At 38.0% G+C, this 14,103-nt stretch overlaps 1 protein-coding gene across 1 annotated transcript; it reads left to right on the forward strand.

Annotated features, from left to right (window-relative positions):
• The first annotated feature begins 60 nt into the window (after positions 1-60).
• Positions 61-10,769, forward strand: slc5a5 (solute carrier family 5 member 5). Its single transcript, XM_035653730.1, has 16 exons — positions 61-449; positions 1,592-1,657; positions 1,874-1,925; positions 2,517-2,584; positions 3,255-3,409; positions 3,524-3,664; positions 5,280-5,409; positions 5,976-6,064; positions 6,385-6,497; positions 6,576-6,646; positions 7,160-7,246; positions 8,534-8,736; positions 8,975-9,072; positions 9,346-9,431; positions 9,797-9,880; positions 10,237-10,769. The coding sequence occupies exons 1-16, from the start codon at positions 84-86 to the stop codon at positions 10,357-10,359; spliced, it is 1,932 nt and encodes a 643-aa protein (XP_035509623.1). The 5' UTR covers positions 61-83; the 3' UTR covers positions 10,360-10,769.
• The last annotated feature ends 3,334 nt before the right edge of the window (positions 10,770-14,103 follow it).

Consider the following 14,103-nt stretch of genomic DNA (forward strand, 5'->3'; position numbering starts at 1 on the left):
AGACAATGTATGGTCACTAATTGACTCTCATTCACTCTTACAGATCCACCAAACATCTGGATCCACCACACTAAAGTATAATAATGGAAGAGCAGCCCACCAGTGAACCATCCATATCAGGCTTCGTCCTGGCTGATTACGCAGTCTTTGCAGCGATGTTGTTCGTCTCTATGGCCATCGGACTCTTCCAGGCCCTGAAGAAGAGCCAGAGGGAGGCCAGTGCTGATGACTTCTTCACTGGGGGTCGGAGCATGCCGGCAGTGCCTGTTGGGCTGTCTCTCTGTGCCAGTTTTATGTCAGCAGTCCAGGTCCTGGGTGTTCCCTCTGAGGCTTCCCGCTATGGCTTTAAATTCCTCTACATGTGCCTCGGACAAAGCATCAACTCCCTGCTGACAGCTTACCTCTTCCTGCCAGTTTTCTTTCGACTGGGCATCACCAGTACCAATCAGGTCATAATGAGCTTCAAGTTACTACACCCCGGGCTGGAGTGGGACTCATTTTCAACCTGGGAGTTTCATGCCTCAAACCAACCCACTTAAGTTCACAACATAGACTTTTCACATGCAGACTGCAAACATGCAGTCTTATTTCATATTATTTCCATCCTATTCCCTTTCAATTGAAATACACTTCATATACAGTGAGTAGTCACTAATATAGTGGGTATAAATGGTGGTGATATTGTGGTACAACAGCTCACCTGTGCCTTAAAGTTAATGGGCTGATGTTTGGTGGCATTGCAACATTGCCTACCATTTGGCATCAAACCAAGGACTTCTTCATATTGCTTATGTTATATGACGTACCGCCACACAATTCCTTGACACTAAACTTGAATTGTGGTTTGTAGGCAGCGCTATCAGTATATATTTTGTTTTGCACACCTAACATCTTGGCACTGTAGTCTAAGCTAGCATACCTCTTTTGTCTTATCGTCACCATGAACTTCTGCTTGTTCTGTACCTCGTTTAAATCATGAACAAGTTGCTGAGTTTGGCACTCTGGGCTTTGCTCAAAGCTGCCTAAGTCAAAGGTCAAACCTAATTACATCATCAATCAGGTGACCAATCAGGTGACCAATCGTAACCTCCTGGGCCCCTGTGAGTGTAGCCCACATGCTCTATTTTTAACATTATTGTGTTTACCAACCCTGTCACTAGCCCTTGTGGATGATCGGCTACAGCCCACCGGGAATCTTCTTGTTTCTCCCTATTTGCCGCTCCGAGTAGTTAAATATATATTCCAGGTTCATATAACTTGTTGTATTATTTAGAAATAATATATTCTAGAATAATTATCAAAGGAACACAAACATTTTCTTAGTTTTTGATGGTTGTTTAGAGAATTATGTAAGAGAGAATGCTTTGATCTGAGCGTTTAAACAAATTAAAATACTAATATAATTAAGCATTGAAAGTAAGAGTTATGTATTTCTAACCAAAGGTAGAAATAAGGTCAGGATTTCTCTGACACAATGTTGAAATGCACCTGTGGGTGATTAAACATGTTGAATATAAGAGGTGAGGAAGGATGATGGATGTGTTCAGAGATACTCTGCTGTGTTATAACTGCAGCCGTCTGCCTGTCACAGTATCTGAAGATGAGATTTGGCAGAGGGATGCAGCTGTTGGGGAGTATCCAGTTTCTTGTGGCGACGGTAAGACAGACATCATTGTGTTCTGTGCTATCTGCATTGTTGAAGAAAAAGTTATATTCATTGCTCTTAAAGAGGATGCTCTTTTCTCGTGAAAATATTTGCTTTGGCTCAGACTCAGACTCCGGGAACTCCAGGGAAGCAGCTCTTTAATTTGCACAAACCAAGAATGACCTGTAAATGTTCTTTAACCCAGTGATGTTGTTTTGTTTTGCTCAGCTGCTTTACACAGGGATTGTCATCTATGCACCTGCCTTGATCCTTAACCAAGGTAGGAAAGCTCAACTGAATCCCCTCTTTCTGTATGCATTAATGGGATGTTTTTATTCATTTGACATTTTAATTATAACTCCCACAAAACTTGGAAATTTGGTCCATCACTCACAAATAATACACAACTTTCTCTGTGAATACACAACTTTATCACCACGTATAAATGTATTAGGGGAAATATGATCTACAGAAGTTATCTGTCTATTTACTATCATACATTTTATACATACATACATATACATTTTATTTACTATTATACATCTGGAGATAATGAAATAATTAACTTGTAATCTGGAGATAACAGCATTAAAAAAAAGGGAAGGGCTGTAAATCCTTGTAAAGGCAGTATGACAAAAACTATGTAGTATGGGAAGTTAGCAGTCAATCAGTTCATTATTGCCATGATTTCCTCATAGCCTTCTTTATTCAAACATGGTACAATGAATCCTCTCAGCCCGTGTGCTGTTTGGGTGCACTGTCATTCTTCTATTGTATTTCAGACATGTTTAGATTAGAAATAAGGTTCTGAATTAAAGGGATATTCCATATTAACACATTAACAAAAACACCTGTTTCTTTTTAATTTCAGCTACTGGACTCAACATGTGGGTGTCTCTGTTTTCTACTGGCATCATTTGCACCATGTACACCACACTGGTAAGGAAATATTTTTTTCCATCTCATCAAACCTGCATAGCGCTTATGTGCTCTTAAACAACAGAAATACACATTGGCAGGGTGTAGTCAGATCCTTTTAAAATATACTGTGTCTACACACACTGTGTGTATACTGTATCCGCAGTATCTTTTGCTGTGTGTTGCATAAAGGGACTGCAAACTTTCATTTCATTCTACAATCGTGTGTTGTATAATGACAGACACATTTCCTTGATCCTTAATCCTTAATATCGATTCATCTTTAATTGAAACTTTTTAACAAATATATAAATAAAATGATCTTCTGGGAAACCATGCAGACAACCAAACCAAACCAAAATATCAAACCAGAGTCTATTAATATGAGTATTGATTCATTCATTTTGATTGGTGTTGGCAGCTTGATCCAACTGCATGTTGTTCAAGACTGCAAAGGAAATGCCCAAAAGGGTTACTTTTATTAGAGTAACTTTATGTCTTTATAAACATAACTTCAACCGTGTTTCTATTGAGATAACAATATTTAAGCTGTGAAGTGAAATGCCCAGGCCGTACTGCTATGTAAACACTGAAACTAGTGGAACAGGATAAGCAATAGTATGTCCTGCCTTTAATTTGCTGATGATGTGGTGGGTTTTCCTGTCTGCCTCTTCCATAATCTCTCTAACAGGGTGGCATGAAAGCTGTGATCTGGACCGATGTGTTCCAGATTATCGTCATGTTGTCGGGCTTTGTGGCCATTTTCATCTACGGCACAGTTCTGGTCGGTGGTCCTGCAATGGTCCTGGAGATCGCCAACAATGGATCACGCATTAATTTTAATGAGTAAAAACACAGTTTTCATTTAAACACATAAATATCTGGATAACCCTACATTTCAACAATAATGCACAATAACAACAATGTACGCAATAAGACTGTTTGAATGTTTTCCACCAGTTTTGACGTTGACCCTCGGCAGCGCTATACCTTCTGGAGCCTGTCTGTTGGGGGTGCATTTGTTTGGCTTTCCATGTACGGAGTAAACCAAGCTCAAGTCCAGCGCTACATCTCCTGCAGAACGGAAAGAGAGGCCCAGTGGTGAGTTGAGATTAATCTAGCACTTGAAGATCTATGTATCAGGTGTCTAGAACGGCAACTAATACATTTTTGTGAATTGAATTTAGGTTGATTTTATAGATTAAAGGAAAGCAAAAAGCATCGCCTACAGGTTTCTAAAGAGATATTTTAAGGCTTGGTGTTTGGCTCACCACAAATTAATTGCACCTGAGAAGAGGCCAAGACATCAAGCGAGCCGAGCACACAAAGGGCTCTGCTGGGGCCAACACAAGCCAGCCACTGTCTCAAAACAGCATCCAATGTGCCAAACCACTTTGTTGCTTTTCAGTGCATGCATTTGGTTCTATATATTTTTATTCTTGTATTCTTGTTTCATCTTTACTTTTTCCCCTGCACTGTCTGTAAATTCGGGCTAAACATAAAACCCATTTTCCATTCGATTAACCCTGAGCTATACTTTGCATTTAGTGCTAATTTGCAAATGATATAGTAAGATGGTGAGCATATTAAACATTATACCTGCTTATTATCAGCATGTTAACATTGTCATTGTGAGCATGTTAGTATACTGATGTTAGCATTCAGCTAACACAGAGCAGTTAGCATAGTTTAATGGTAATGAGTATCTGTGGCTATTCACCAGTGAGTTGTAACTATAATAATAGTGTATTACATTGCCTCGGTACATGTTTTTTTTATGATATGTGAATGTCAAGTTTTGCAAATACAGATGTTGCTATCCTCCCATTAAACGGCATGATCAAGCAGCTGAGCTAACAAATTACTGTAGGTGATGACAGCTGCTTTGATTTTACATAATATGTTAGTAATACATGTAAATATAATTTATTCTTGTGGTCTGGGAGGTAGAATTGGACTAAACACAAACTTACTAAACACCTTACACCAACAGAAACCAATGTGTTTGGATAGAAGGTAGAATATTTTATTGCCAAGGCTTAAGAACAGAGTTTTATCATTTACACAGGTATCCACATATCAGCATGTTTCAGACATTATTTCTTATTTCCTGGAGGTGAAAAGACTTTATTGCATGTGTAAATTGTCTGCTTTGGATTCTGGGATTTTAGACACAAAGTGAAATGCAATAGTTTTGTTGACTGTTTAGATAAGGGTTAGTTATATTCAATAGATATTTCATATCATCAGACATTGTGGCTCTGAATTGAATCATCAGATATCTTATTTTCAATATATTTTCTGACACTTTTATGATGACATTCCCCTGTAAGATATTTCTTGTACTGCTGACTTCTGAGGAAGGACATGATTGGAATAAATGTGAATATTTTGAAAGGATATAAGTCACCACTCCTTCTATTTTGACTTTGTAAATGAACGAGTTCATGAACATGTTAAAGCTGACAACTCTTTATGTTGGCAGTCAAGCCTAACCCATCTCATTTCTCACAAATGACATTAAAAGGATACAACAGCCTTTCGGGTTTCACCAAATGACTTAAAATTATAGATTTCATAATATCAGAACCATCATCAGGAAAATCTGAGGTTGCATTTTTCCCTCAGCCTGTTACCTGTTAAATAAGCAAATAATGAAAATGCAGAAAGCCAACAAAAAACCTAGGGCACTAATACTGTTTGCGTTTGATTGCAGGGCGCTGTTTGTGAACCAAGTGGGTCTGTGCCTGATTGTGAGCAGTGCAGCAACCTGCGGCATCGTCATGTTTGCTTATTACATCTACTGTGATCCGCTGAAGTCTGGGAGGATTTCTGCCCCTGATCTGGTACTCAAGACCCTCCAGAATAAATACTGATATTGATCCATTACAAGAGCATGGCACTGTGTACACTGGACAATAATGACCGGTATACGGAAAGATCCAATGGTATCTGAGTTTATGGAAATGGATCCATATCTATACTATTGTACCTATAATATTGTTGTATTTTTGTGCATTTATTCCAGTGTACATGGCTTCAACAGGCTTCAAATGATACTGGATTTTGAAAGCTGGTGCCATTATGTTTTTACTGAATTTCTATTCTCAGGGTTGTTAGTCCTCTCCCATGTATTCCATTGTACAGACTGAAAGAACATGTGTATGTCTAAAATTTGTTTTGCCAAATACTCCATCCATCATCCTTAGTTTGAAGTTGTTGAATGTTTTCTTATAAACATTACTTATACCTCAAATGTTTTCTTTAGCTGTTTACACACTAATGCACACTAAAGTCAAACAGTGCTGAAAGTATATTTTATAGATTATTAACAGGATACAAAAGTCAAGACAATTGGAAATAATTTATTTACTTTTCCACTATTTCTCCCTCTCCCTCTCGTCTGATGAAGTACATGCCTTACTTTGTGTTGGACATATTCAAAAGTCACCCTGGCTTCCCAGGTCTTTTCCTTGCCTGTGCGTACAGTGGGACTCTCAGGTATTTCAATCTTGGTTTCTCTAAGCTTTCCACAGTGGTGGAAAGATTTACTGAGTACTTCACTGTTTATTAAGTGCTGTACAACAACTTACTTTTCAGATTAAACCATTCTGGCTTGTGACTTTGTGCATAAAAGCAGTGTATGTTTGGGGCCCTTTATCGTGTTTCAGATGTCTATGAATTATTAGCAGTTCCACCTTAAAGACATCTCCCCTTTGTGATGGTTTTTATCTCACCTTAATAAAGTAAAATAATATGAATAGTGTGTTAACATGGCCAGTGAACTGCTGATAACTAGTGACCACATGCTTTTTTCACAGCACGGCCTCCACAAGTATCAATGCAATGGCTGCAGTAACAATGGAGGATCTGCTGCGACCTCATCTGCTCCACATGACCCAGAAGAAACTGATCTTGGTTTCCAAAGGACTGTGTAGGTTGATTTCACTGAAAATGTCCACTTAACTAAGTTGTTTTCATTCTGTAGTATTTATTCTCTTTTTCATTTAAGCGTTGCTGTACGGAGTTAGTTGTATCACCGTAGCTGCTCTCTCCTCCCTGTTGGACTGGGGAGTTCTTCAGGTACAATGCCTAATTATTACAATATCACATGATATTTAATCCATCATCCAACCTCCAGTCATTTGTAAACAAAAAAATCGAGCTTTAAAACAGCTTTAAATGGAACACAATGTGCAGCCTTGCAACAACCTGTATGTAATGATCAAATATTTAAACATATAATAAAGTGTTTAATTGTTATTTGTAACAATCAGGTAAGCCTCATACAACCAATAGTGATTACTATATGTTTTTACTTTTACTTTACTGTTATTTAAATTGGAATTTTTACAATTAATCAAAAATTTGAATAGAAGTTATATGACTATAATAGCAAATTCTGTCTCAATCTTGCACAAACCAAAGCAAGAAATAGTAAGAGTTGAAACTCTCTCTGGTTAATGTCATCTATTTAATTATCTGACCTCTGAGCAGACTGAGCTACATCATAAGATTCACTTAGTATTCTGTATATCAAGTCTGAGTGCTGTGTTTGGTTGCCTTTCCAGAAATCCCTTTGTCTTCTCTATTCAGGGGTCGTTCACCGTCATGGGTGTGGTCAGTGGTCCATTACTGGGCGTATTCATTTTGGGGATGTTTGTCCCAGCAGCAAACAGGCTGGTGAGTGACTTCATTTGTGTTGATTCAAGAAAACCTATATAGAAATTTAATAATGGACCTACTTTAAATCCTCAAAGCCAGTAATAAGGTCTGTTAGATCAAAGACGCACAGCTTCTCTCATTATATATCACAGAAATCTTCTATAAGAATCTTATATGATTCTTTCTTCCAGAGCTTTAGCTTTAAATAAAAATTAAGACACACCACCACTCTTCTAGCACACTTAAAATACTTAAAATACTGATGTAGCTATGATATAGCTTTTGAAACATTTGGCCGTGGAAGCTGGGCTGGTAGTTATGCAACAGGTAAGAAGATAAAAAAGACTGAAGACACAAATGAAAACTGCTGACACACGATGACACATGATCACTCCGAACTGCAGTTTTAATTCAGCACAATAAACTACACTGATTTGCCACAATTGTCGTGCAATAAAAGCTTGTATATTCTATTGTTGATGATGAGAGAGATGTGATTCAGCTTGTAATAGTGATATTACAGTGTGGTATATTTTGCATAAATAAAATAAAAAATGCTATCAGCATTGATTTTGATAAAGTAAAGTCAGAAATGGAAGAAACTAACTAGAACGCTTTAACAAAAAGTTAATATGCTTTACTTATTTTACAAAAGTTTAAATGATTTCCTCCTCCTAAGACATGGATTTGTTTAAATGCATTTACGTAAATTCCTCCACTTTGTGTTATTACCACATCATATCTCTTTCATTATGAACACTTTGTGTAAGAACGCCAGTGCTTCTATTTATTAAGGAAGCTTTGTACTTTCCATGTTAGTCATAGTATCCATTGTTGAATCTGCATTTACTGTTAATATCCTGATTTAAGAACGTCACTGTCTAAAAGCCAACAAAACACCTCCTTAAGACAACTTTCAGAGCTTTTTTTTAGCCACTTTCTATTGTCCTGTTAACCAGACCGTTTATCTGGAAATCAAACTTTCCTCAGCAATCTGTGTTCTCAAGAAGTCATTTTATTGATTCTTTGGTGTTAGTGACTTGTATAATTATATGTTGGTTGTGTTATTTTTGACTTTGATAGTAGGTCGATCATTAAATAAGAACATCATTTTCAATTTTTTTCCAAATGTGAAGTCTCATTTTGCAACAAAGCTCTTTTAAAAAAACGTTACGCTATTTTCAGAGCTAATATGTATCTATTTCTGGAAAATCCCACCTCAAACAACTTGCACTGACAAGTTGAAGACCAACTGATGTGTTGCATCCTCACGTCTTCTGCTAACACTTGTACTTGGTCTTTCAGGGGGCGTTCTCAGGAATATTAGTGGGCTTCTGTGTCTCTCTGTGGCTGGCAGTCGGTTCAACCCTTTACCCGCCTAGTGAGGAGACCATGGGTGTCCTGCCAAGCTTTGCAGGCGAGTGTGGATCCAACAACGTCACCCTGAACAGCAGCCCTAACCAAGACGAACACTCCATCTCCACACTGCTTCGCCCCAATAACCAGGGGTCAGTGAGTTCAACAAGGCCTGAACTAATATGCAACTGCTTTATTAGCTATGTGGTTTACATTGGTTGAGGATGGAGATCAATACCCATAATTCTAAAACTAATACAAGTTAAAAGCGTGTGTGTGTGAAATTTAGCCTGGATTTTGTGATTGCTGTAACTTTATAGATTGAAGATAAAATAAAGAACTAGATACATGAAAACATACTTTAATGAACCCTGACTTTTCTAAAACTAGGGGCCTGCTTAACTTCTACTCCATGTCCTACCTCTACTTTGGTGCCATGGCGACTAGTTCGGTCGTGCTAGTTGGGCTGATAGTGAGCTATGCTACAGGTAAGAAGATAAAGACACAAGCTGCTGACACATGATGACACATTATGCAGAACCGCTGTTTTAATTTAAACCAATAAACTACACTGAGTAGCCAGTATTTTACATACAACCTGCACTCAAGGCAATCCAGCGTAATTGTCGTGCAATATAACCTTGTAATGTTCAGTTTTTTATGATACTGTATTAGAAAGGTGTGATTCAAGTCGGTGGTGATTTATTACATTACTTTGCATTAAACACTGAACATATTATCTTGCTTCTGTCTGCACACAGGACCAACAAAGAGGAGTCATATTAAAGAGGGTTTGTTATGGTGGGATCTGAACAAAAAACAAGTAGAGGTCCCATCAGAGCGCAGAGTAAGTACCATAACACAAGCTTATGACTTTGGTGCCTCTTGTTTTATGTGTGTAGATGTGCCTACAGAGTATAGAAATGTAACAAAGTAGAACAGGATGAACCAAACATCTTAATAAATAAAGGCAATTATCTTGGGCTTGTTAACACATTAGACTTATGGCAGATTTCTACCTGGTGCTCTTTTTTTCTTCCACATCTTCGCATTCTCACTGTTTTTTTTCTAAAATATTATAACTCAGTTTTTAAATTTGTCCCAACTATGACTCTAACCCCTTTATTATTGGTAATAGATCATTTTGGAGCAGATTTGTATTGACACTGCATGTACAAATGTGTTGACTGTGACTGTGTGACTTGTTTTAAGACTGGAACAATGCCCAGGATGTTTACCTGCTTTCGGCACAATGCATGCTGGGATGCACACATGAGCCTGAATAGCAATAATCAGGTAAGGAAATTACTGAATAAATCATTATCTGTCAAAACAACATATATTTTTCAAGTGAGTCCCACTTTTGATCAGCATTTGGAGCTTGACGTGTGATTTTTTTTCAACTGGAAACATAATGAATGTAACGTAAGGTGCGGCAGAGATACTATGTGTTTGTAGCATTACATCTACATCAGCCCTTGAAGCCTTTACCCCAAAACTACTACAGTCTCACTGCTGATCAAACTTAATATTTTTTAATCATAATTGTGTTCTGAGAGTGCACACCTGGCTATCATAGTTCAGTATGTGTGTTTCCTTTTTTTTTTTTTTTTTTATTGTGTTAAAACCAGAATCTTGGTCTTTTTTTGCAGGGAGACAAGATGACAGATAAACCACAGCTCGTGCCTTTGAGGGAACTGCATAGGGAAGATGCAAATGAAAAAGAAGAAGAACCAACAGATGCTGGGAACATTAAATCACCTCTCAGAGTTTAGGTGTTGGACAACTAAACGTTTTTTGTAATCTCAAATAGCACTGATGATAGTGACATTTACTCTCTATTGGCAGAAACCTTTTTAATACTCGTCTTTTTCCTGGTCAATTCAACTTTTTGTCTCTTTGTATATCCTAAGTCTGCCCCACATTTGGAGCTAAGTTTAGGTGAAACAAGAGGCTTTTTAAGAAATATATTTCTTAAAAATGTGATTGTAGGCCTTTATAATTGTGCCAAAGAACATATAGACTGTAATCAAATACCCTCCGATGTTTAAAAAAAAAAATATTTTAATGTTGAAAGGCTCTTTCATCAGGACATTCATTCTGGTATGTCCCATATCTGTAGCACTGCACACCTGCACTTCAAACAGTGTTAATAGATATGTGACAGGCAGTGTCTGGGCTTTGTGTGTATACGCATTAACAGTAACTCAACCTTTCCCACTGTTTCTTCACTCTGAGTTCATGTCTTATCATCTCGTTACCTTAAGCTTCCTCTTAAATGGACAGTAAAGGGAGTATTTGTTGACAAAAAAGTGGTTTGACTCTCTTCGTCTTATTGGCTACGACTCCAATGAATGGGAGATCTCCTTGCCAGTTATGACTTTCCACATAAATATGAAGTGCGGGAGACATCGTAAAGATATCAGAAGCATTTACAGCCACAAAAGTTCAGAAGTCATCACACACAGCCGGCATCAGTAGAGACCTGTTACATAAAGATAAGCAGAAAGCAGCACCATCACTGTCTATATATAACCCAATTCACTATAAATAGCGGCATTATATGTGAACAACCTCTGCTATATTCTGCAGTGAATGGAATGAAGAAACATGAAAGACATCTCCTGTTGTGAATACTTTATTCACGGTACTTTGTGGATAAAAAAAGGTTTCCTTAAGTATGACTCTGTTTGCTACTGTTTGTATCTGATAAGCCACTGGTTGTGCCTTAGCTTTAATGGAGAAATATTCATATAAAACACCCCCAGTGCACTAAAATGTCTTTAACTCTCTTCACTACTTGTGCAGTTTTGTTTATGTTTTAGCATTAATCCAATTATTGCTGCTTGTTGTCACAGTTGAAACAAATGTCTTCGGTTTCATAGAACAAGCTTTATATGCACATATTTTACAACAACAATGAATAAAATATATTCCACATTACAAGTTTCGCTGTCTGTGACTACATGCATGCTTAAACCCCCTCCAGTGTAGCTGGAAATTACCTGTCAATGTAATAAATTAAAAATGTCAAAACATCACTTTCTGGCTCTTCAAAGGCCCGTGGAGGCTCAGTTGGTTCAGGTTTATTATCAGAGGGAGAGGATCCAGTTTTATGAATCTGGAATCTGTGTATTACAATGCGTTTCTTGTCTGAGGACAAAGTTGCAGAAGCTTCAAGAGTTACGTCCCAAATTCCAGTTTCCCTACATAAAGTCATGTCGATTTGACTCTAACGTACTCATCATATTTGACAACAGCTTTACGGTTGCTTCTGCAGCACTCACATTCCAGTGTTATATCATGTAGCTTTAATGTTTTTGTGGATCTAAAATGTTTTTTGTATATTTTCTTGTACATGTGGTACCTAAGACCCAAAATGCATTATATACTGTGTGCGTCAAACTAAGAATAGTTTTGCAAAAAGATGCAGTTTTATTAATGGAAATATATAGCTTCTTCTTGTGGTGATACTTTAATGAGTATATTATCCAGCTAGTATTTAATTTCTGCTTTAACTTAAATATATGTTTCAATTGAAATGGCCTATTGTTCGTATTTTATTTGCTTGGTCTTTTTTACTTTTTGTCTTGTAATAAATCTTCATCATGATGAAAAGATAGACATATGAGACCATCACTTATTTAGGAGTGATATATATATATACATATATATGTGTGTGTATGTATTTTATGCTCAAGCAGTTATTAAAATCATTTTTAAAATAGCCTTAAATAAAGTAAAAGTAAGTTTTATTTATCTTGTGTCACATTATTAGGAAAATAACCTGTACTGGAGCATGCAGGACACTGATTCAGTTACTCAAATTAAATTATAATTTTAAGACCCTTAAAAAATTAGACTTGAGCATAAGAAAACGTGTGATTAAATCCTCCCATTAATAATGGTGTTATGCTGTATTAAAGTATATCTTGGTGTACACTGACACCTGCTGATGACTGAATGCCACTTGAAAATCCATCCGTACACACATGGCTGCCAACACATGCGTTATGGCTGCCAGACACACGAAACCAATGAGTACAAAAGGAACTTCACATGAACATGATGATCATTTATTGCATTTTTCTTCATCTTTCACTCATTCTCTCCATACAAAAAGTAAGCTCATAACGCGTTCAGACACTCTTCTCTTCCAGAATAAATCGGTAGGCCTAACTGCAGGTCTGTCTTTAATGTTGTGGGATTGTGCTTCCGTGCACATTGGTCCTGAATCCCTCACAACCACCTCCATGTTGCCGGCCGCTGCTGCTCTTCTCCAGCCCGGTGCTTCACCACTCATCCGCGGCCCTGTTAGAGTCCTCGTCCGCTACAGCGCAGTCCAGGCGCTGGACACCGGGCAGCGCCAGGTCCCTTTCGTTAAGCTTCTCCAGAAACGAGGAGAGCAAGCGTTTGTTTAAATGGTCCGTCAGGGTCCTTTCCTCTTCCACTCGCTCCTTGGCCACATTTCTATCCGACTCCGCTTCTTCCGCCTCGGTGTCCGCGCTGAGCTGCGGAGGGGCCGACCGGTGGTTCAAGGACAAGCCGTTCGACTGCTCGCCCTCCCCGGACTGCTGCTCCGTGCAGCTCCCGGCGTCCGCACCGGATTCCGTCTCCATCCGTGATATTAAAGTGGTCTGCAGGGCGGCATTCTCCAGCTCTTTCAGGCGTTTACTGTGGAGGCCGCAGGCAGGAGGTTCATTTCCAGTCGGGTTGTTGTTGTTATGGGGTGGCTCGCCAGTTTGCTCCATCATGCTCTGCGTCAGGAGTGCAGCCCATAGATATGAAAGACTTGTGCGGTGCAGACTGAGGCCTCCCTGTGGCCACAGAGGTTACTGCACCCAGTAAGAGACACTTTGCCAGTGGAGGAAGGTGCTAGAAAAGTATCTGGCATCCCTCTTCTTCAGTTTAAAGTAGCAACACAATTACAAATGAAAGGCAAAAGTAAAAAAGTAAAGGTAAAAAAGTACAGAAGTATAAGTAGCATCATACTTTTGATACTTAAAGAGTCAAAGATGTTGTCGAGGTGGAGCCCATTTGAATTTATTTGTACTTTATTAGATCAAAAGCTAATATATGGTATGTAAAAAACTTAATATGTATTGTAGCAAGTAACTATAGCTGTAAAATAAATAATAAATATATAATATATAATAAATAGTTAAGTAATTTCCCCCCTGCAGTCTCGTGGTAAATAAGTGCCTTAAAATGAACAGCAACAACATTTTACTTTACTTGATGTTTGAGTCGCTTTCCACAACTGTTTATAATAATATTATTATGTGTCATAATAACACAAATTACTAGGAACAACTACTAGGTGTGCCCATTACACCTATTAGGCTATTACAACTAAGGGACGGTTTTCCCAAATTTAAACATCATAATGACCTTTCACCTTAATCCAGCACTATTACACTTTAGATCATGCTGGACAAAGTCATGGGACCTAAAAAAATCCTTCATATTCATGATTCAGTCAACCCTTCTTGTACTCTTCCTGCACGGCCCATTTAAAC

This window comes from Morone saxatilis, unplaced genomic scaffold (genome assembly GCF_004916995.1).
Source record: "Morone saxatilis isolate NCDOM2014 unplaced genomic scaffold, NCSU_SB_2.0 Contig12, whole genome shotgun sequence".
Lineage (NCBI taxonomy): Eukaryota > Metazoa > Chordata > Actinopteri > Moronidae > Morone > Morone saxatilis.

Bases quoted from the DNA above. Each gene is read 5' to 3' on its own strand.
- slc5a5 (XM_035653730.1), top strand. From the start codon at position 84: ATGGAAGAGCAGCCCACCAGTGAACCATCCATATCAGGCTTCGTCCTG. The intron at 450-1,591 runs GTCATAATGAGC...TGCCTGTCACAG, and splicing joins GCATCACCAGTACCAATCAG to TATCTGAAGATGAGATTTGG. The intron at 1,926-2,516 runs GTAGGAAAGCTC...TTTTAATTTCAG, and splicing joins TGCCTTGATCCTTAACCAAG to CTACTGGACTCAACATGTGG.